The sequence below is a fragment of the Coenobita brevimanus genome, chromosome 40, assembly GCF_032717465.1.
Source record: "Coenobita brevimanus isolate Jiangsu-jjx chromosome 40, ASM3271746v2, whole genome shotgun sequence".
NCBI classification, from domain to species: domain Eukaryota; kingdom Metazoa; phylum Arthropoda; class Malacostraca; order Decapoda; family Coenobitidae; genus Coenobita; species Coenobita brevimanus.
This window is the reverse complement of record NC_136993.1, coordinates 67,438,826-67,459,408: the sequence shown is the minus strand read 5'-3', so window position 1 is coordinate 67,459,408 and position 20,583 is coordinate 67,438,826. Positions and strand designations below refer to the sequence as shown.

The following is a 20,583-nucleotide window of genomic DNA, read 5'->3' as shown; positions in this document are numbered from 1 at the left end:
TGTCAGCTTAGATTTAGAATGGGTATAATCACTGATGACCTGTGCCTTGCTTGTGGAATAGGCCCACACAACCCAACACTCGTAATGAAACTGTGCACAGCACATGCCACACTAACACAAACACAACCTAACACACATAATGGAGCACTGCACACACACACACACACACACACACACACACACACACACACACACACACACACACACACACACACCGCTCGCTGGTGCAGTGGTAACGTTCCCGCTTGCCAACTGGTGGACGGGAGTTCGCGCCTCGCTCAGGTTGCGAAAAGTTTCACTGACGAAGTGGGTGGTTACTGTCCCCCTTGAGCAAGGGGACGGGTGTGTGCGTGTGTGAAGGTCACAGTCTTGCCCTTAGATCGGACTATATGAGCTCTCAGCTCCCTTCCGGGAGGGTAAAAGCTGACAATCACGACCATCAAGTGATCCTGACCGACCCAGTGAATTACACACACACACACACACACACACACACACACATCATCATCATCATCATCATCTCAAGTGTACATAACCTATGGGACAACCCAATAGAGGTGGTTACTCATCTGCTGTCAGTGGGTCAGGTGGACTGGGTGAAGCAACAATCTCATCAACAAAGACAGAGGAGGTTATGTTTTCATGATAGTGTGTTTGCCTGCAGGATTACTAAATGCCTTTTCCTCTCTTCTATCCTTCCTCTTCTGTCTTTCTTTCCTTCATTCTTTCTTCTTTCTTCTGCCTACAGGTGACTTTACACTCCCTCCTCTGTCTTTTTTTCCTTCATTCTTTCCTCTTCCTTCTACCTGTGGGTGACTGTGCACTGAGTGACAAGCCAAATGGTTTCCTGTACACCAGGAAACCATTTACTACACTGGGAGGTAACCATATAACCAAATTATGGTGCCTGGTGGTTTAGTGGGTAATTAAGGCACTCCAGTCGGATTGAACCTGTGCAGGTTTATATCCAAGGGGCGGTTGGGGTTTATTGCTCACGTAAATGCCACTGAGGGATGAGTGAGGCTGGTCACTCTCATCTTAAATGTCAGGACCAACTTGTGTAGCCCTGGGTTCCTACTTCCTCATGGGGCGACATAGGATTGGATGATGGATGAATGGATGGATGGTTTGAAAGTGCATTGTTGAGAGAGGAGGAAGAGGAAGAGGTGTGCCGTTGAGAATGAAAGCCATAATTTAGGTGGCAACGGAGGCTCATACTACACCTTCCTCAGCAGTTTATAAATAATTTTACACCTAGCTACCTTCTTGTATATTTTTCATGCAAGCTGTGTTAAAATTAAAAAGATTTACATACGATCTTATTGTAGGTTGCATGGGAGACTTAGACATGTATTGCTGTCGGGGAAAGAAGTTGGCTGACACTTTTTCATAAGTGAAAGCACGCATGGAAAAGTTTGTGAGGAATGAGTGTTTTTTATTTATTTATTTATTTTTTTCTTTTTATGTAAGGAAGAAGGAAACAAAAGCTGAGCCCGCAAAGCAGTTCCTTCCAAGAAAAAACAAAAACAATACAAAAGAGAGCCAGATTCAAGATCCATTCATTTCGAGATGCCTGGACACACTGCGTTGGAAAGACTGGAGATCATAGGAAGTAGGAAATACAGACAGAGGGAGACAGTTCCAGAGTTGACCTGTTGCATAAATGAAGGACTGGGAATAATAGTTAACTCTTGCATTAGAGAGTTGGACAGAAAAGGGATGAGAGTTTGTTGCTAGACGGGTGCTATGCGCCCGTCGTAGAGGTGGAGGGATGCAAGGAGACAGTTCAGGGGAGCAGTGACCATTGAAGTAGCGATAGAAAAGAGATAAAGAGGCAACAGTGCGGCGATATGAATGGAAAAGTAGGGACTGTGAAGGTGGATGGAGTAGTTGGTGTGCCTGCTGAGATAGATGAGAATGGCAGTGCTTTAGTGGATGTTTGTGCTGGGAGGGGGTTGGTAATAGCCAATGCCCTCTTCAGTCACAAAATGATCCTCAGGTATACGTGGCAAGTGATGAGAAGGGTGGGTGGTGAACTGAATGAACAGAAGGCAGTGATTGACTATGTGTGTGTGCATGAAAGGATGAGAAGGTGTGTAACAGATGCAAGAACATACAGAGGTTTAAGATGTAGACTCTCTGACCACCACTTGGTGGTTGTGAATATCAGGGTACAAATATTCCTCCAGTATATTACCAATCTGCCGGGAATCGAACCGGAGACTTTAAGGTGAGAGCCAGGCAGCATACCACTACACCACAACCAGGTAAAAGTTATCTCACATGTCACAGTCTTGTAACCAACGTCCGTCCGCCCCTCACTGTGGGCCTGAAGAAGATGAGATAACCCCCTGGCACTCGGGCAAGTAGATGCATTTAATCTCTCCCGAGCACTTACGGCAAGTCAGAATGAAGAGAGAAACCTGTTTTGTACACAGGAAAAATCATCCAGAGTATTACCAATATGCCGGGAATTGAACCCAGGACTCTTAGGTGAGAGCCAGGCAGCATACCACTGCACACCACAACCAGGTAAAAGTTATCTCACATTGTCACAGGGGGTTAACTCATCCTCTTCAGGCCCACAGTGGGGGCAGAGGGATGTTGGTTACAAGATTGTGACAACGTGAGATAACTTTTGCCTGGTTGTGAAGTAGTGGTATGCTGCCTGGCTCTTACATGAGAGTCATGGGTTCGATTCCTGGCATATTGGTAATATACTGGATGATTTTTCCTGTGTACAATACAGGCTTCTCTCTTCAGGGTACAAATATGATGGATAAATACAAGGAGGGAAGGGCAGGGGGAAGCAGTCTGTGCAAAGAGGGTAGAGTTCCAAGAGGATGGAAAAAGGCAGGATATAAGAGAGAAGTGGAGGAGCAGATGGGGGAGGTGGAAGGTGTGTGCAAGATATGCACAGACGAACTCTGTGCAGCACGTGAGGTGGTGTGTGGGGTGAAGAGAAGATGAAAGGGGGTGCAAAGAACAGCATGGTGGAAGGAAGAGGTGAGACAAGCTGTGGTGCAAAAGAAGAAAGCATATAGTGAGTGGATGGGAAGCAGAGGCATGGAAGAAGTTGAGAGATGGAAGGGAGAGTTATATGTGGAGAGGAAGAGAGAGGTGAAAAGATTAGTAACAGAGAGTAAGAAGAGAGTGGATGAGGAGTTTGGAGGGAATTTGAGTGTCAAGTGAAGGGAATGTAAGAAATTTTCTGGATGGAAGCTAAGAGAGTAAGACAGGGTGATAAGGAAATTAGTCGGGGAGAGAAAGATAAAAATGGCAGATTGCTTGTGGAGAAGGGAGAAGAAGTAAGCAGATGGAGAGAACATTTTAAGGAATTGTTGAACGTAGAGAATTAAAGTAATGTGAGTATTTTGGCTGGGGAATGACAGGGAGAAGGGTAGAGTGAGAAAGGAGGGAGAGATCAATAAGATGGAAGTTGTGGAAGCAATGAAGAAAGTCGGAATGGAGAAAGCCCCAGGAATTGATGGAGTGTGTGGTGAAATGCTGAAGCATGGGGGAGAGACAGTAGTAGAATGGATGTGGGAGATCTGCAGATTGGCCTAGGGGAAGGTAGAGTCCTGGATGATTGGAAGTCAGGTATAATTATTCCCATGTACAAAGGGAAAGGGGAAAAAGAAGTGTGTGATAATCATAGGGGCATTTGTCTTCGGAGTGTAATAGGAAAAGTGTATGGTAGGATACTTATTGACAGAGTTAGAGAAAGAACAGAGAAATTAGAGAAGAACAGGGAGGTTTTAGGGAGGGAAGAGGTTGTGTAGATTGGATATTCATTCTTAGATCTTTAGTGGAAAAGTTTTTAGAGAAAGGAAAATTGTATGCAGCCTTCATGGATTTGGAGAAAGCATATGACAGGGTGGATAGATAAGGAATGTGGAAAGTATTAAGAGTTTATGGAGTAAATGGTAAGTTGCTGAATGCTATGAAGAGTATGTATGAGGGTGCTAAGGCTGCAATGCATGTGGTAGGTGATCTGAGTGAATTTCTCTATCTGAGTGTTGGATTGAAACAGGGATGTGTCATGTCTCCATGGTTGTTCAATCTGTACATGGATGGGTTAATAAAAGAGGTACAAGGTAGGGCAGTGGATGTTGGAGTGGCCCTAATGAGAGAGGGCATTGTTTGAAAACTCCCTGTACTGTTGTTTGCAGATGATACTGTGTTGTTGAGTGAAGACGAAGGGGAGCTGCAAGGCTTGGTGGATGAGTTTGGGAGAGTGTGTAAGTAACAGAATCTAAAGGTGAATGTAGGGAAGAATAAAGTTATGGTCTTTGAGAGAAGTGAAGTCAGTGAATGTACAGTGAGGTTGGATGATGAGGAAATGGAAAATGTGAGTACCTTTAACTACTTGGGTAGTGTGATGAGTAAGGATGGAAGTTTGGAGGGTGAAGTGCTTGAAAGAGTACAACTGAGAAGAAAGGTTGCTGGTTCCTTGATAGCAGTGATAAGATGCAGGGAAGTGAGCATGGAATTAAAAAAGTTGCTGCATGATAATATTGTGATACCAACTCTAACGTATGGAAGAGAACCTTGGACCTTGCTGGAAGGACACAAGTCAAGAGTGAGAGCAGTGGAAATGAGTTATTTGAGAGGAGCCTGTGGAGTCACATGGAGAGGCAGACTGACAGATAAGGGCATGAAAGAGTGCTGTGGTGTGGATGTGGATGTGGATGTGATAGAAAACATTAGGAGAAAAACATTGAGGTAGTTTGGCCAGGTGGAGAGGATGGAGAGTGAGCAACTAACAAGGAGAGTGTATGTGAGTGAGGTGGGAAGGGGGAGACCAAGGATTAGATGGAGGGATGGAGTGGAGAGGTATATGAGAGAGGGGGTGAGTTTTTGGGAGGGTAGTGTAATGGCAGAGGACAGGGCAACATGGAGGCACTTTGTTTGTGGCTCCCCCTTATGGGAATAAGGCATCTGGCAATAGATAGGTACAGTGAAATCTCCTAAATCACGGTCTTTTGAGATTGGGCACAAGCCGTGATTTGAGAATTCCGCGATATATAAATAACTCTTCTCATGGGGAAAATTACTTATGGGTCTGTCATCCCAGAAAAGTTGCCTCTCATATCCCCAAACCTTCATCAAACTGGTCACCAGTGAACGCTAACAACCATCATGCTTGGCCTGGAAAGGAAGTGCTGTGATTGGCGTAGTGTAAGTGCTATGATTGATTATGAATGGTTTAGTATTTGCCATGCTTGACTAACATTGGTTTACGCCCAGCTAGATGCACAGACTTGAGGTAAGGGTGGAGCATATTACATGAGATATTGGTAAAGCATCGCATTTGATGGGTGCATCCGCGAATTTCATGTAATTTCTGCTGTTTACTGATGTTACAAATTTGCATGATGTAGCTGCGTATTACAAGTTCACTTTTTAGAATTGCATGATTTAGGAGATTCCACTGTAGATAGATGGGGATTTGTTTTGTATATTGCACCTTACTGTCCTTGTGTGTTTTATATACAGGATATGTATATCTATCTATCTATCTATTTATCTATTTATCTCTGTATACTGTATATATACGTATATATATATACATATATATAGATAGATAGATAGATAGATATATACACACTCAATCCTCGTAAATCGCAGCAATTTGGGTCTGGACCACTGCTGTGATTTACAAATTCCGTGATTTATAAATAATAACTCTTATGTGAAAAATTAATTTGGGTCTGGACTTTGGCCAACCCACCCCCACAGCACCCTACCTACTGTACACCTATCTAGGCACCATCAAACACAAACATACAAATTTAGGAATATTCAGTGTGTGTATTAAATAGAAATAAGCCATGTTAAGGGGTCTCACCTTAATCCTATTACGAAATTGCTTAAGTGAATGGAGTGGGGTGGTGTTGGGAAGAACTTAGAACCTCTCAGCACTTGTTCTTCCCAAACTCTTTCGCCGGCTTTGAAAACTTCTCTCCCCTCTCAACACGACGAATGAGCTCCAAACATTGACTGTACAACAACTGCTGCAGCTTCTTGACGCCATACTGCTTAGAGCCCTTCATTGGGGGGTCGGGAGGGGCAATGGCAGGTAGGAGGCGGGGGGAAGTTGCACAAAAGGCAGTTAGCTGTCGTACTCCACGGCGACGGTCTGTTGTGTGCGGACTGGCGGGATAAGAACAACAACAACATGGCGGTATTAGTATGCACATATGCCACCAGGGACCCGCGGTGATTGGTTGTCTGGGTCGCGATTTTCAGTTTGAATGCCGCGGTTTACAATTCTCCTCGGAAAAGGCCCACTTGGGTGCCTAAATCCGCGATTTTCGTGACTTAACAGTGATTTAAGGTTGCCGGCAGTCTGACAGCCACCTAGCCGTGATTTACGAATCCATGATTTATGAACACGCGATTTATGAGGATTGAATGTACATATATATATATATATATATATATATATATATATATATATATACAGTAATCACTCTAATATCCGGACCCCCAATATCCAAACATCCCCACTATCCGGACATAAGAATGTTTCATACTGTACTTTTTTCCATACTATACTTACCTCATTTCACTCTTTAATGTCCATTATTGGTGTGAATAGGGTGTTAGATGCTATGCATGTGCAGTAGGAAGGTGTTTTTCTGAGTTAGGCTAGGTTGGGGTCCATAAGTACCAGTCCAGGAGCCAGTCACCAGAATGTTTATTAATGTATGAACATACTTCTAAACCCTCATTTTATGTTTCTTTTGCATTTATTTCAGTCATTTATGTGCCTTATTGGTGTGATTTGGGTCTTAAATAGGTGCTATGCATGTCCAGAGGGAGTTGTATAGGTGTTTCTCTGAGTTAGGGTCCATAAGTACAAGTCCATAAGCTGGGGCTCAATATCCGGACAGAACCAATATCCGGACCTGCCTATGGCTCTATTACGTCGGATATTGGAGTGATTACTGTATTTGATAACCTAAATCATGGGGAAAGGAAAAATATGATATTTAGGGTGGCAGGTCAGGTGAAGAGGGATAATCAGGATATTATAGGTGAGCAGTGTGTGAAGAATGATGAAGGAAGGGTAGTGGTGAACAGTGAGGATATTAAAGATGTATAGAGAGAGCATTATAACCGGTTGTTGAATGAGGAGTTTGTCTGGGACAGGGAAGGTTTGGAGCCAGCAGATCCAGTGTCTGGCCCTTGGCCTTTGATTGATGCTGCTACTGTGAGTGAGGCAATAGGCAGGATGAAGGTGGGGAAGGCAGCAGGTGTGTCTGGGTTGACTGCGGAAATGTTGAAGGCCTCAGGCGATATAGGGGTGAGGTTAGTCACTGACCTGATAAATAGGATTATTTATGAGTGTGTTGTCCCAGATGATTGGCTGAAGAATGTAATTGTAAATGTGTATAAAGGGAAGGGTGATGCCCTGGAGAGAGGAAATTATAGAGGTATAAAGCTTTTAGATCAGATAATGAAGGTAATGGAGAGAGTTTTAGAAAGTATGATTAAAGAAAGAGTGAATATTGATGAGATGCAGTTTGGGTTTATGCCGGGTAGGGGGACCACTGATGCTATATTCATTGTTCGACAGCTTCAGGAAAAATATATTGGTAGGAGAAGGGATCTTTATTTTGTTTTTGTTGATTTGGAAAAGGCCTTTGACAGAGTCCCTAGAGAGGTGGTGAAGTGGGCAATGAGAAAGCTTGGCTTGGAGGAGTGGCTGGTTAGGGTGGTTATGGCTATGTATGTGGGTGCTCACACCCAGGTAAGAGTGAATGGAGATTTGAGTGATGAGTTTTCCGTGACTGTTGGTGTGCATCAGGGGTCAGTCTTGAGTCCCATGTTGTTTATCATGGTACCTTGAAGCCCTTTCACGTGGCTTTAGAAACGAACTCCCGTGGGAGTTGTTGTATGCTGATGATTTGGTGTTGATTGCAGAGAACGAAAGGGAGGCGGAGAGAAGGTTTAGGAAGTGGAGAGATGGTATGGGGCACAAGGGCTTAAGGGTGAATGCAGATAAAACAAAAGTGATGATATCTAGGGTTGGTGGTGGTACTGTCGAAGACAAGGGAGAGTGGCCATGTGCAGTTTGCCACAAGGGCATGGGAAGTAATTCTGTCTCGTGCAGTGTTTGTGATAAATTGGTGCATAAGAGATGTAGTGGTATCAGAGGTAGACTGCGAGATAATGCTGATTTTATGTGTGCGGCGTGAGCAGGTGGAGATTGTCAGATGTGAAAGGATTGAACTTGCTGGTGAATCTCTTGAGTGTGTGGAAGAGTTTTGTTATTTGGGAGAGATGTTGTGTGCTGGAGATGGGGCTGGAGCTAGCTCTGTGGCTAGGGTGAGAAGTGGTTGGAAGAAGTTCAGGGAGCTCTTGCCTCTCCTGACATTGAGAGGACTCTCCCTACGTGCTAAGGGGTCTTTGTATGCAGCATGTGTTAGGAGTGTAATGCTGTATGATAGTGAGACCTGGGCAGTGAAGGAGGAAGATATTCGTCGGCTCAGACGTACAGAAATGACAATGATTAGGTGGATGTGCAGTGCGTCCCTGCGTCCAAGGCCTGGAGTGGCTGGGTTTACGATGGAAGAGTTGAGAGGTAGGATGGGACTGGAGTGTATTGATGTTGTGATGAGGAGAGGTAGATTGAGATGGTTTGGACATGTGGAGAGGATGGGGGATGATAATTGGGTGAGGAAGGTGAGAAGTGTTAATATTGGGGGTGGGGTTATGAGGGGTAGACCGAGAAAGACATGGGATGAGGTCATTAAGTGTGACCTCAGGGTTAAGGAACTGAACAGGGAGGCTGCAATGGATCGTGCAGCGTGGAGAGCCGCCATTAGGTGACCAAGGCCGACACATGCAAGCATGTTGGAGCCTTTAAAAACGAGAAAACGAAACGATATATATATATATATATATATATATATACCGGTATATATATGTGGTAGGTGGTGACGACCATCATCCACTCACTTGATGTAGAGATGCCTACTTCTTCCTTATCCTTTATCATTCTTTTTCTGTGCCTGTCCTCCTCTCTTCCTATTTCTCCCATCTTTCCTGTCACTTCTTATTTCTTTTCTTTCCTTTACAGGTGGCTTTACATTGAGTGACAAGCCAAATGATTTCATGTAAGCCAAGAAACCATTTACAACGCTGGGTGGTAACCATATAACCAAACCATACGTGCTCCCTACTTGTCAGCAAGTGGGTTGGTGGAGGGTTAGTGTCCCTCCCCGTAAAACAAATAACTCAAAGTCAAATAGTCACCCCTAACGGGATTGTGGCATCTGGCAATAGATAGATAGATATATATATATATATATATATATATATATATATATATATATATATATATATATACAGTATGACTTCACTAAAATGGACTAATTTGGGCCCAAACCATTAAAAAAAAAAATGCGAAATTCCGATAAAAGCAACATCCAGTCTTCCCCCTGCTAATCCGGACTTTTTCCGATTTATCAGACATTAGTCCGGATCACATGAATGGTTTTTAAATTGTTTTGACTACCATTGTGATACTGTACTGTGTTATGACTTCACAATGTTAATCAAATGGTGTACTATATATAATAATACTGTACTGTACACTGATAAACAGTGTGGTGATCATAGCTGAAGTGATCAGGCAGTCCGGACTGCTTCTGGCTTTATTGGACTTTTTCCGATATATTGGAATTTAGTCTGATAGCTCCTCGAGTCCGATAAAAGCGAATTCCGGTCTATTGAAGTACGTTATATTGAGGTTTTACTGTATATATAACGGCCATACCACGTTGAGTACACCGCTTCCCGTCTGATCAGCGAAGTTAAGCAACGTTGGGTCTGGTTAGTACTTGGATGGGTGACCGTCTGGGAACACCAGATGCTGTTGGCATCCCTACGTGTCAAGTGGGGTTGGTGGAGGATTAGTGCCCCTCCCTGTAAAACAATTAACTCTAAGCCCTTGGCCACCCCATTTGGGATACATGGCGTCTGGCAATGAATGAATGAATGAATGATATATATATATACATATATATATATATATATATATATATATATACATATATACATATATATATATATATACATATATATACATATATATATATATATATATATATATATATATATATATATATATATATATATATATATATATATATATATCATCGTCATCAGCCGTTTGAGTGTCCACTGCAGGATCGGCCTATCCCTACCGAAGTGCGGACGATACAGCCAATGTATCTCTACCAAGTGTCTTAGGCTGTCTAGTAGAGATTGTATGTAGGGTGAGAAGTGCTTGTAAGTGTAATTGTAGTGTTGGAGTGGCTTTGGATGTGTGTGTAGGGTGAGAAGTGCTTGTAAGTGTAACTGTAGTGTTGGAGTGGCTTTGGATGTGTGTGTAGGGTTAGAAGTGCTTGTAAGTGTAACTGTAGTGTTGGAGTGGCTTTGGATGTGTGTGTAGGGTTAGAAGTGCTTGTAAGTGTAACTGTAGTGTTGGAGTCGCTTTGGATGTGTGTGTAGTCTGTGAACCAAGTGTAATCGGCCTGCGCAAGCCGACTGAGTGCAAGCATACTTTATAGTATGCGACACTGGTTCAACCATAGCACCCCTGATGTCCGCCAAAGCAGTACGTGGCCTGAAGAAAGCTCCCAAAGTTTATTACCCTGGTGGGGTTTGAACCCTCGTTCTTCAGTGTACGATAACGCACGCTTTACCACTGTACCTCAGAGGCTCCATATATATATACAGTGGGCTCGCACAGTGCGCGAGAGATTGGGCAGTGCACGAGCTCGCGCACTGGGAATTCACCTACTAGGAATACATAATCTTATGGGAATAATTACATATGGGCGGTACCCCCTCATACCTGGACATTTTTTGGCCCTTAGAGACATAATAAAGATCATATGTTTCAGACATTGTACTAAAGCTATAGCTACAATATCAAAAATATGGGTAGTAACCATAACAACAGTAGACAACAGGCCTGATGACCTTAAATAACAGGGGTTCCGAGGCGCGGCAACACTTACAGCGCCGCACTCCCCACCGCACCTCCCACCGCACCAACACTTCCCTCCACAGACTCCTCTTGATCACCTTCCCCAGGAGCATCAAAGTCACTCACTTCGGCCATAAATCCTTCAAAGTCCAATGCTGACACTTCTGACATTGCATCCTCTTCATCCTCAACAGGAACAGGAGCAGACGATGTCGATGGTTCCGCTATTTCACCAACTTGAGCCTGCTGTGTGTAGCTTGTTATGAGCGTCTGTCTTCTCCTGTTTATTTCTTCCCTGTGCCTGTCTGTGTAGAAACGGAAGAGTTTGTTGATACCAACCAGAAGTTCCTCCGTTCTTAGGTTGCACACTTCCTGTTCCTTCACCTCTTCCTTGAGCTTATCCACAGCAGCAAGGATCTTGCTAATATTTGACATACACAGCTCAGTCCTGCATTCCATCACGCTAGGCTGCTCAACTTGACTCTGTCTGGCGTCGGGCTCTGCGTCAGCCTCGTCTGTCCGTTGCAACACTTCCTCGGGAGGCTGTTCCTCAGTAGCAGTGTGCACTTCTTGTATGTCCGCCAATGTAACGTCCTCGAAACCTGGTACAGCTTGTGCTGTTGTCAATGTTGCTGCCTCAGCATCGGCCAGTGGTTGAATGGCCGTCTCCTGGGTGATGCATAGGTGAGGCATGAGCATTCGCCACGCATGGTTCACCGTTGCAGGTGTAATCTGGTGCCAGGCTTGAAGGAGAAATTCAACTGCGTCCTTCACTGTAAAGTTACGCCAAAATGCTTCAACAGTCATGGCATCTGTGGTAGGTCGGGATACAGGTGCTGGTGGAGATGGAACGGGAGCAGATGCCTCATCAAGGTCCTCGTCGTGATCTTCTTGTAGGGCATGAAGCTCCTCTTGTGTGTCGGTCTTCCTGCGTAGGTAGTCATACACTTGCTTATGGTAGAGATGCTTCACTGAGGCGATTAGTTCTTGATCCAGTGGCTGCACTAGTGACGTCGTGCGGGGCGGCAGAAACACAACACGACAATCCTTGTGAAGATCTTCCAGGTATGGAGGGTGACTTGGTGCGTTATCAAGCACATAGAGCATCTTAAATGGAATGCCCAGTTCCCGACACTTGGCCCTCGCATCAGGGACACACCGCCTCGTTAACCAGTCTGCCATAATGTTCCCGGTCATCCAACCATTTACGGACTTGTACCAGTACACGCCACTTGCATCCATGTTCGTGAGGTTTTTGTAGCACCTTGGATGTGAAGCTGTGTGTACAACAACTGGCCTCATCTTGTGGCTCCCAGACAGATTTACAGCGAACATTACCATCATCTTACACTTCTGGAGCTTGTGACCAGGGGCTTGTTTCTGTCTTTTAGCAATGTAAGTTGATTTTGGCATGGCCTTGTAATATAATGACGTTTCATCGATGTTGTAGATCTGGTCCATGGTGTACTGTCCCTCTTCAATAATCGCTTGAAATATCGCAGGATAGTCTCTCGCGGCCAGCTCATCGGCAGAGGCACATTCACCAGACACTTTCACATAACGGAGTTCCTTGCGCTTGAGAAAACGATCCAGCCATCCAGCCGATGCCCTGAAAGGTTTTTCCACTTTTAACCTGCGAGATGCAGCCTTGTAAAAGAGCTGGGTTTGGTTCCAAATAAATCTTCCATTGAGTGTAACACCTTCCTTTTCTTTCCGCATTATGAAGGTGGCAAGATAACGCTCCATTAGTATCATAGCACGATTTCCCACCCGCGAATGGCTGTCTAGGTCAGAGGCACTGTACGTCTTCACCACGGCCTTTATGGCTTCACGGTTCTTCCACACAGTTCTCACTGTAGATGCAGCCAGTCCCAGGGTTCTCCCGATAGCCGTGTTTCCTTGACCCTCCTCCTTCATCTTAATGATCTTTAACTTGGTGGCGTGCGTCAGAAGTTTCTTAACTCTTGGGGTTGGAGCCATGGTGCGGCGAAGTACAGGCAGCACAAAAAACACCACACGTTGTACATGACAGGTTAGCTGTAGAGAGCGGATCCGCACAGTGCACGAGCCAGGACTGTTATGGCGCGCCCGCTCCCTTGTACCCCAAGCTGCGCAGTAGAATGCCCGGGAATTTCTGCGCATCAACATGACGACACGTGACGCGCTGTGTGAGGGGTGGTTGCGCACTAGTAGAAAATGGCATTTTTGAGCCACTCCTTGCCTCTGCCTCGCGTTCTATGTGGTAAACTCGCGCATTGAAGGGTTTTTGGTTATTATTTTTGGTCACTCGTGCACAAGGCGAATCGCACACTGTGTTGTCACACACTGTGCGAGCCTGCTGTGTATATATATATACAGTATATATATGTATATATCCGTCCATCCATCATCCAATCCTACGTTGCCCCATGAGGAGTGTAGGAGCCCGGGGCTAGGCAGTTGGTCCTGACATTTAAGATGAGAGTGACCAGCCTCACTCATCCCCGAGTGGCATTACATGAGCAGTTAACCTCAACCACTCCTTGGATATAAACCTTCACCGGCTCAATCCGATTGGAGCACAATAATTATCCACTAAACCACCAGGCGCCAAAATTTGGTTATATGGTTACCACCCAGCATGGTAAATGGTTTCCTGGTGTACAGGAAACCATTTGGCTTGTCACTCAATGTAGAGTCACCCATAGGCAGAAGGAAGAGGAAAAAATGAAGGAAAGAAAGACAGAAGAGGGAGTGTAAAGTCACCTGTAAGCAGAAGGATGAGGAAAGAATGCACTGTAGTAAAGAAAGACAGAAGAGGAAGGAAGGAAAGAAGGAAGGAGGAGAGGAAAGGGCAGACACCCGAGAGCAGCACTACATCTAGTTATGTATATATATATATATATATATATATATATATATATATATATATATTGGTGGTGGGTGGTGGTGACCATCATCTACTCACTTGATGTAGTGCTGCCTACTTCTTCCTTATCCTTTATCATTCTTATTCTGTGCCTGCCCTCCTCTCTTCCTATTTCTCCCATCTTTCCTGTCACTTCTTATTGCTTTTCTTTCCTGTACAGGTGGCTTTACATTGAGTGACAAGCCAAATGGTTTCCTGTAAGCCAAGAAACCATTTACAATGCTGGGTGGTAACCATATAATCAAACTATACCTGCTCGCTACGTGTCACCAAGTGGCTTGGTGGAGGGTTAGTGCCCCTCCCCGTAAAACAAGTAACTCAAATGGTCACCCCTTACGGGATTATGGCGTCTGGCAATAGATATAGATAGATAGATAGATAATATTTGAATGGTCTTGTCCATTTGTCAGGTAGAATATGGAGTCCCTTAAATCTGAAATCCATTAAATGAAGGTCCCTTAAATCAAGGTTTGAGTGTATTTATATAATAATATGTACAGTATATATATATATCCCTTTAATGCCATCATACTTTATAGAAATAACATACAGAGGGATATTAGCCAGGAATATCCAAAAAGAAATCGCTGAGGAAGAAGTTGCTAGGGAGCCTCCTTAAGCAACAAGAATACAAGGCCAAGTAGCAGCTCTTCCTTGCCAGTGAATTGTGCACATTACGCCACAGTATCTTCTTGTATATTATTAATGCAAGCTTTACGGATATAAAAAATATTTTCTTGAGAGAATGTTGAGGTGTGATATGGACTGCCATGGGAGATGTTGTATGCTGATGACTTGATGTTGATTGCAGAGAGTGAAAGGGAGGCAGAGGAAAGATTTAGGAAGTGGAGAGATGGTATGGGGCATAAGGGTTTGAAAGTAAATGCTGATAAAACAAAGGTGATGGTACGTAGGGCTGAAACACAGAGGGAAAGTGGCCATGTGCAGTTTGCCACAAAGGTGTGGGAAGTATCTCCATCTTGTGCAGTGTTTGTGATAAGTGGGTGCACAAGAGATGTAGTGGTATTAGAGGTAGACTACGAGATAATGCTCAGTTCATGTATGCAGTGTGTCAGGGAGAGCAGGTGGAGATTGTCAGTCATGAAAGGATTGATTTTGCTGGAGAGTCTCATGAGTGTATGGAAGAGTTTTGTTATTTGGGAGACATGTTATGTGCTGGAGGTGGAGCTGGAGCAGCTCAGTGGCTAGGGTAAAGAGTGATTGGAAGAGTTTCAGGGAGCTGTTGCCTCTCCTGACATTGAGAGGACTCTCCCTCCATGCTTAGGGATTTTTGTATGCGGCATGTGTTAGAAGTGTAAAGCTGTAAGGTAGTGAGACCTGGGCAGTATAGGAAGAGGATATTCGTAGGATCAAACGTACAGAAACAACAATGATCAGATGGATGTGTAGTGCATCCTTGAATGTTGGGCTTGGGGGGGGCTTGGATTACAATTGAAAAATTGTGTGGAAGGATGAGACTGGAATGTACAGGTATTGTGGTGAGGAGGGGCAGATAGAGATGGTTTGTGCGTGCGGAGAGGGTGAAGGATGACAGTTCGGTGCAGAAAGTGAAAAATGTGAATGTTAGGGATAGGGTTGTGAGAGCCAGACCGAAAAAGACCTGGGATGAGGTCATACAATGTGACGTGTGGGATAAGGGACTGAATAGGGAGGCTGCCAGAAATTGAGCAGTATGGAGAACTGCCATTAGGTGACCAAGGCCTGTGCATGCAAGCATGTTGGAACCTTTATAAACAAAACGATATGCATGCTACGAAATAACTCCATCTTCATCAGGGAAAAGAGATCTGGATGATGATGACATTGATGATAATGTATTTCTATCTTATTCTTTGATGATGATGAATTTCTCTCCTATTCTAACTTATTCTTATTACTGCAGGTCCTCAAGACAATGAGTAAAGTGATCCAGGAGTGCTGGCATGCCAACCCCGCCGCTCGACTGACAGCGCTGCGAGTGAAGAAGACGCTGTTCAAAATTCATGTACCCGAGGCCTCAAAGATAGTGTAGCTGGTGCCCGGGCAGCTGTGGCTTGTATTCTGAGAGCTGTGGGAGATGTGTAGCATTTCTTCCTTAGTGATTTATTCTGCATATTACATCCTATTCTTTTATTGGTATTTTTATTGGATGGATGGGTGGATATTATTATCAGCCAGAGTGTGAATCCAGTGGACCGCAGGCTTAAGCCTGTGTACAGTTTGTCATCGTTTTCTAGGGTACAGGAAAAGAGTTGAGGGATATTTGTATTGTCAGGCAGTGGAACAGCCTAGTTTCATCAGTGCCACCACATGAAGGCATCCCTCTCAAACACCATGTATGGCCAGTTGATATCCTCTTCTATTTATGGTGTTAATGTCGATAATAAAATCCAGGAAGCCATTATCTACTGTGGGTGGTAGCCATATCACCAAGTGGTGCCTGGTGGTCTAATGGGTTAAGGATGAAGCCCATGGGGTTGACACCTGAGGGATGGTTGGGGTTCATTTCTCATATAATACACTGAGGGGTAATGAGGCTGATCATCCTTACCTCAGATGTCAAAATTACCTAGCTTAGCCCCAGGTCCCTATGCTTTTGGTGGGTCAGAAAAGAACTGATTGATTGATAAACAGATAGATAGATAGATAGATAGATAGACAAAAGGCATAGAAAAGACTACTAGGGTGACCAGGACTGAGTAGCTTAATCCTGATGTCAGTGCTTCTGCAGGGACAAAGGGAAGTGGATGATAGATAATTAGATAAAAAAATAATTAAATAGATAGGTAGGTAGATAGACACATAGGTAAATAAAAGGAACAGATGATAATACTAACACAGAACTGGCAAGTTAAATGGCCAAGGAAGAGCTATACTAAGGTGCTCCAGGGCCATGGGAAATACAAGGGCAGGAGTATGTGTAGGGCCGGGAAGGTGTATATCAGTCAGACTGATATTAAATTCAGTTTTCCTTTTATTTTTAGCCAGCTGTTTGTGATTTGTTTGTTCTGGGAAGGCTTCAGCTGGTATTATGAGGGCCTTGGGAGAGTTTGTAGCATAATTCACGTTTTTTTTTTAGGCTGTCAGGACATTGCTACTCCTCGATCTGCCCTAGGATGGGAAAAGAGATCTGGATGATGATGAATGATGATGATATTTTTTTTAGTATCTATGCCTGTTGCTCCTTCATGTCGTCTTTTATGGCACTGGAGAGGGTAGCCTTCATATGGTGGCACTGATATAACTAGGCTCCTTCACTGACTGGCTATACAAATATCCCTCAACTCCCTGCCTGACCCTCTAAAGGAGGATGGTGGGCTGCAGTAGAGTATTGTTAGACTACAGTCCACTGGGTTCACATTTCATATGAACGTAGGGCTACAACTACTACTGTTATTACTGCTATTACTACCACTACTACTATTTTTTTTTTTTTTTTTTTTAATGCAAGGAAGAAGGAACCACAGGCCAGGAGCCCATAAACCATCCCCCCAAGAAAAAAGTAAAAACAACACAAAAGAGAGCTCTTCTGCGGTCCACCATCCTCCTTTGGTGGGTTAGGGGGTGGATTAGGGGCATTTGTACACCCAGGTAGCTCCACTGCCTGGTAATATTAGTGACACCACCTGAAGGCATCCCTCACAAGCATTCAGGTGTTTTAAATGATATAAGTAGTCTGTAGAAGAATGGTAAGGTGTAATATGCAGAGTAAGTAGCTGAGAAATAAGTGTTACTAAGCCTCTTGGGGCTCCCAGAATATGGCATTTTTAAAACTATGCAAACTCCCTGTCTTATACCACAAACGGTTGGACATTAAGTGCCTGGAATGTAGTATTGTATGTGCGTTTGTGTGTGTGCAGGTGGGTTTGTGTGCGTATGTGCATGTGAAGTAACTCTACTGTGATTTGCAGTAGGGTATTCAGTGTTGAAAATGTGATGGTGGGAGATAACAGTGCCTGGAGCATAATATGTGCATTTGTGTGTGTGTGTTTGGGTGGGTATGTGTGTGTGTTTTATTGAAGTGAATTGCAGTAGGCTGTATTTATGTAGGTTTTAGAACATTTAATAGATTGTAATTAATGTTGATGCATGATAATTTGACCACTGCGTTCACCAGCATATCTCTTATTGCCACTTGCTACCACTTGTTATTGGAACACTTAGGGTTGTGTTTGGGTGAGTTTAGGACACTTTGTTGGACCTCTTGGTGAGCTGTTTATTCCCTGTACACCCCCTCACCACAACACCTGGTGACAGTGTGGTTAGGCTGCCCTGCTGGCAGTGGTTAGGCTGCCCTGCTGGCAGTGGTTAGGCTGCCCAGCTGGGAGTACTGGCTGTGCTTAGGTGTGATCACCAAGAGGTGGCTGGAGTTTTTTCTGTACTGTAATGCCACCAAGGGAAGTAGGCCGGTCATCTGCTCTTCCTTGTACTGAAATACCTAAGCCTGCCTAGCCTCAGCACCCTACTCCTCCACCTGTAAAATGAGACTGGGTGTTAACATTTTCCTCCCATCTTGGTGCCGGTGACAGACACCTTCATGTGGTGGCACATATATAACAGTGGTGGGGCTATCTGCTTCTGTATATATCCCTCAGTCCCCTCCCTGTCACCCGAAAGGAGGATGGTGGACTGCAGAAGGTCGGTTTTGTCCTGCAGTCCACTGGGTTCACACTGAGGTGAGCCTGGGGCTGCTGCTACTACTGCCCCTTAGTGTGGCCTTAGTAAACCCCTCCTGTATGAGAGGGTCTTACTGAGTTGAAGTAGATCTCGTGGTTGCAGTTGTAGTGGCATAGCCTGGGGTTCATCAGAAGTGTGAACCCAGTGGACTGCAGGCTGAAGTTGCCCTCCTCCTGTGCTCCACCATCCTTCATTTGAGGGAATAGTGGGAGTTGAGGGATGTTTGTATACTATGGCAGGGTCAAGGAGTCACTCAGTTATGTCAGTGCCACCTCATGAAGGCACCCCACGCCTCTTTAAGCCATCACCTCGGTTCAAGGGATTTATACGTAACACGCAATATAAATCTCTTACGAAGAGTTGCCAAGTGCTCCTAAGCTTACGATAGAATGAGCCATTCTTACGATGCTGTTATGGTCGTATTTCACATGCCCTTGGAGGCATCGTAACACCTGTTCCTTAGTGATTTATTTTCCACATTGCATGTCAGATATTAAGCCCGTATATGGTAAATACCATACAAGAGAATGTTAGTATCAGTTGTAGCCCCAGGTTCAACTGTGAACCCAGTGGACTACCGGTCTTAATTGTCCCTGTGCAGTTCACCATCCTCCTGTCAGGGGATAGGGAATGCTGAAGTGTAATATGCAGAATAAATCACTGAGGGAGAGGTGCTACCCAGCCTGCTGCGGCACTTGAAGTACAACGTTCTTACCATGTGCCATTTGTTTATCAACCTTGGTAGCAATATTTCTCATCATATTGTTTAGCCATATCAATCACAGTCTTCCTTGTTTATTAGCTAGTGTTTTAAAGAGATTTAACCCCCTGGCTACCTTGACCCACTCAGAGGAATACCATTGTCTGGTGTTTGCTAGAGTTGTCCCCACCATTGAAGGGTTTTATGGTAACTGTATTTATCCCCTAAGCCTCCTATGACTCACCTGAATAAAGTCAATAAAATCGAATCAGTTGGAATAGAATACAAGAGTTCATCCAACACTGAGAGGGTTGGACCGAGAAAGACCTGGGACGAGGGATAAGGAATGAAATAGGGAGGTTGCTAGAGATCGAGCAGGCGGAGTGCCATCATTAGGTAACCAAGGCCGACACGTACAAGTAGACTGGGGCCGGTATAAACAAGGAACCAAAATAATGATGGTGACAATTTTTACCCTCTCCGGCTCCTGTGACTCCCTCACAGCTCAGTAGTGTTGTCTGGTGTTAACTGGAATAAAAACCAGAGTTATCCCAACCTGGAGAATGTTATGGTGGACCTGGTGGACTGCAGGCTTAAAGTACTCCTCTGCTGCAGTCCACCATTTGTCTTTAAGGGGATAGGGAAGTAGTTAAGGGATGTTTGTATAGCCAGACAGTTGAACCACCAGCCACATTTCCTAGGAAACAACTACTACTACTACTAAACGGTTGTATCATTGCCACCGCATGAAGGCTACCCTCGTCAGCTCCAATGAAAGGACTAAAGAAGACAACACAAAATTGTAGAGAAATGGCAGGAGTCAGTGTGTTGTCATCAGAGGGAACTGGGCCACTGCCACAGCCTGAGTACCAGGTTGTGGTGGTATCAACTTCAGTGAGCCATTGTTATAAGTTAGGAATGAGCAAATCTCCTTGGTTATTAAAATCAGTTTCTTTTTTCCTGATGGAACTGGGTCGTTTGCACAACGTCAGTACTAGGCCATGGCGAGATATGCAGCAAGCCATAGTTATTATGAGGTAGGCATGAGTCTCCTTGGTTACTAGTCAAATCAAGCCTCCAATCTGACTACACCTGGCCATCAACTGAGCTGAAAGGGGTTAGGGATCTTTGTTATGTGGTAGGAATGAGTCTCCTTGGTTACTAGTCAAATCAAGCCTCCAGTCTGACTACACCTGGCCATCAACTGAGCTGAAAGGGGTTAGGGATCTTTGTTATGTTGTAGGAATGAGTCACCTTGGTTACTAGTCAAATCAAGCCTCCAATCTGACT

The 20,583-nt window shown here is 44.4% G+C and overlaps 1 protein-coding gene and 1 non-coding gene across 2 annotated transcripts in view; both read left to right on the top strand.

The window, feature by feature from the left end:
• tkv (serine/threonine receptor kinase thickveins) overlaps positions 1–16,025 on the top strand; it is an 82,597-nt gene extending 66,572 nt beyond the window's left edge. The window contains exon 9 of the mRNA XM_080270421.1: positions 15,820–16,025. Within this exon, the coding sequence (XP_080126547.1) occupies positions 15,820–15,948 (129 nt within the window). The 3' untranslated portion in view covers positions 15,949–16,025. The remainder of the gene's footprint in view (positions 1–15,819) is intronic.
• Positions 9,777–9,895, top strand: LOC145397382 (5S ribosomal RNA). Its single transcript, XR_013896957.1, has one exon. It is a non-coding gene; the product is annotated as a 5S ribosomal RNA (ribosomal RNA).
• Positions 16,026–20,583: the final 4,558 nt, after the last annotated feature.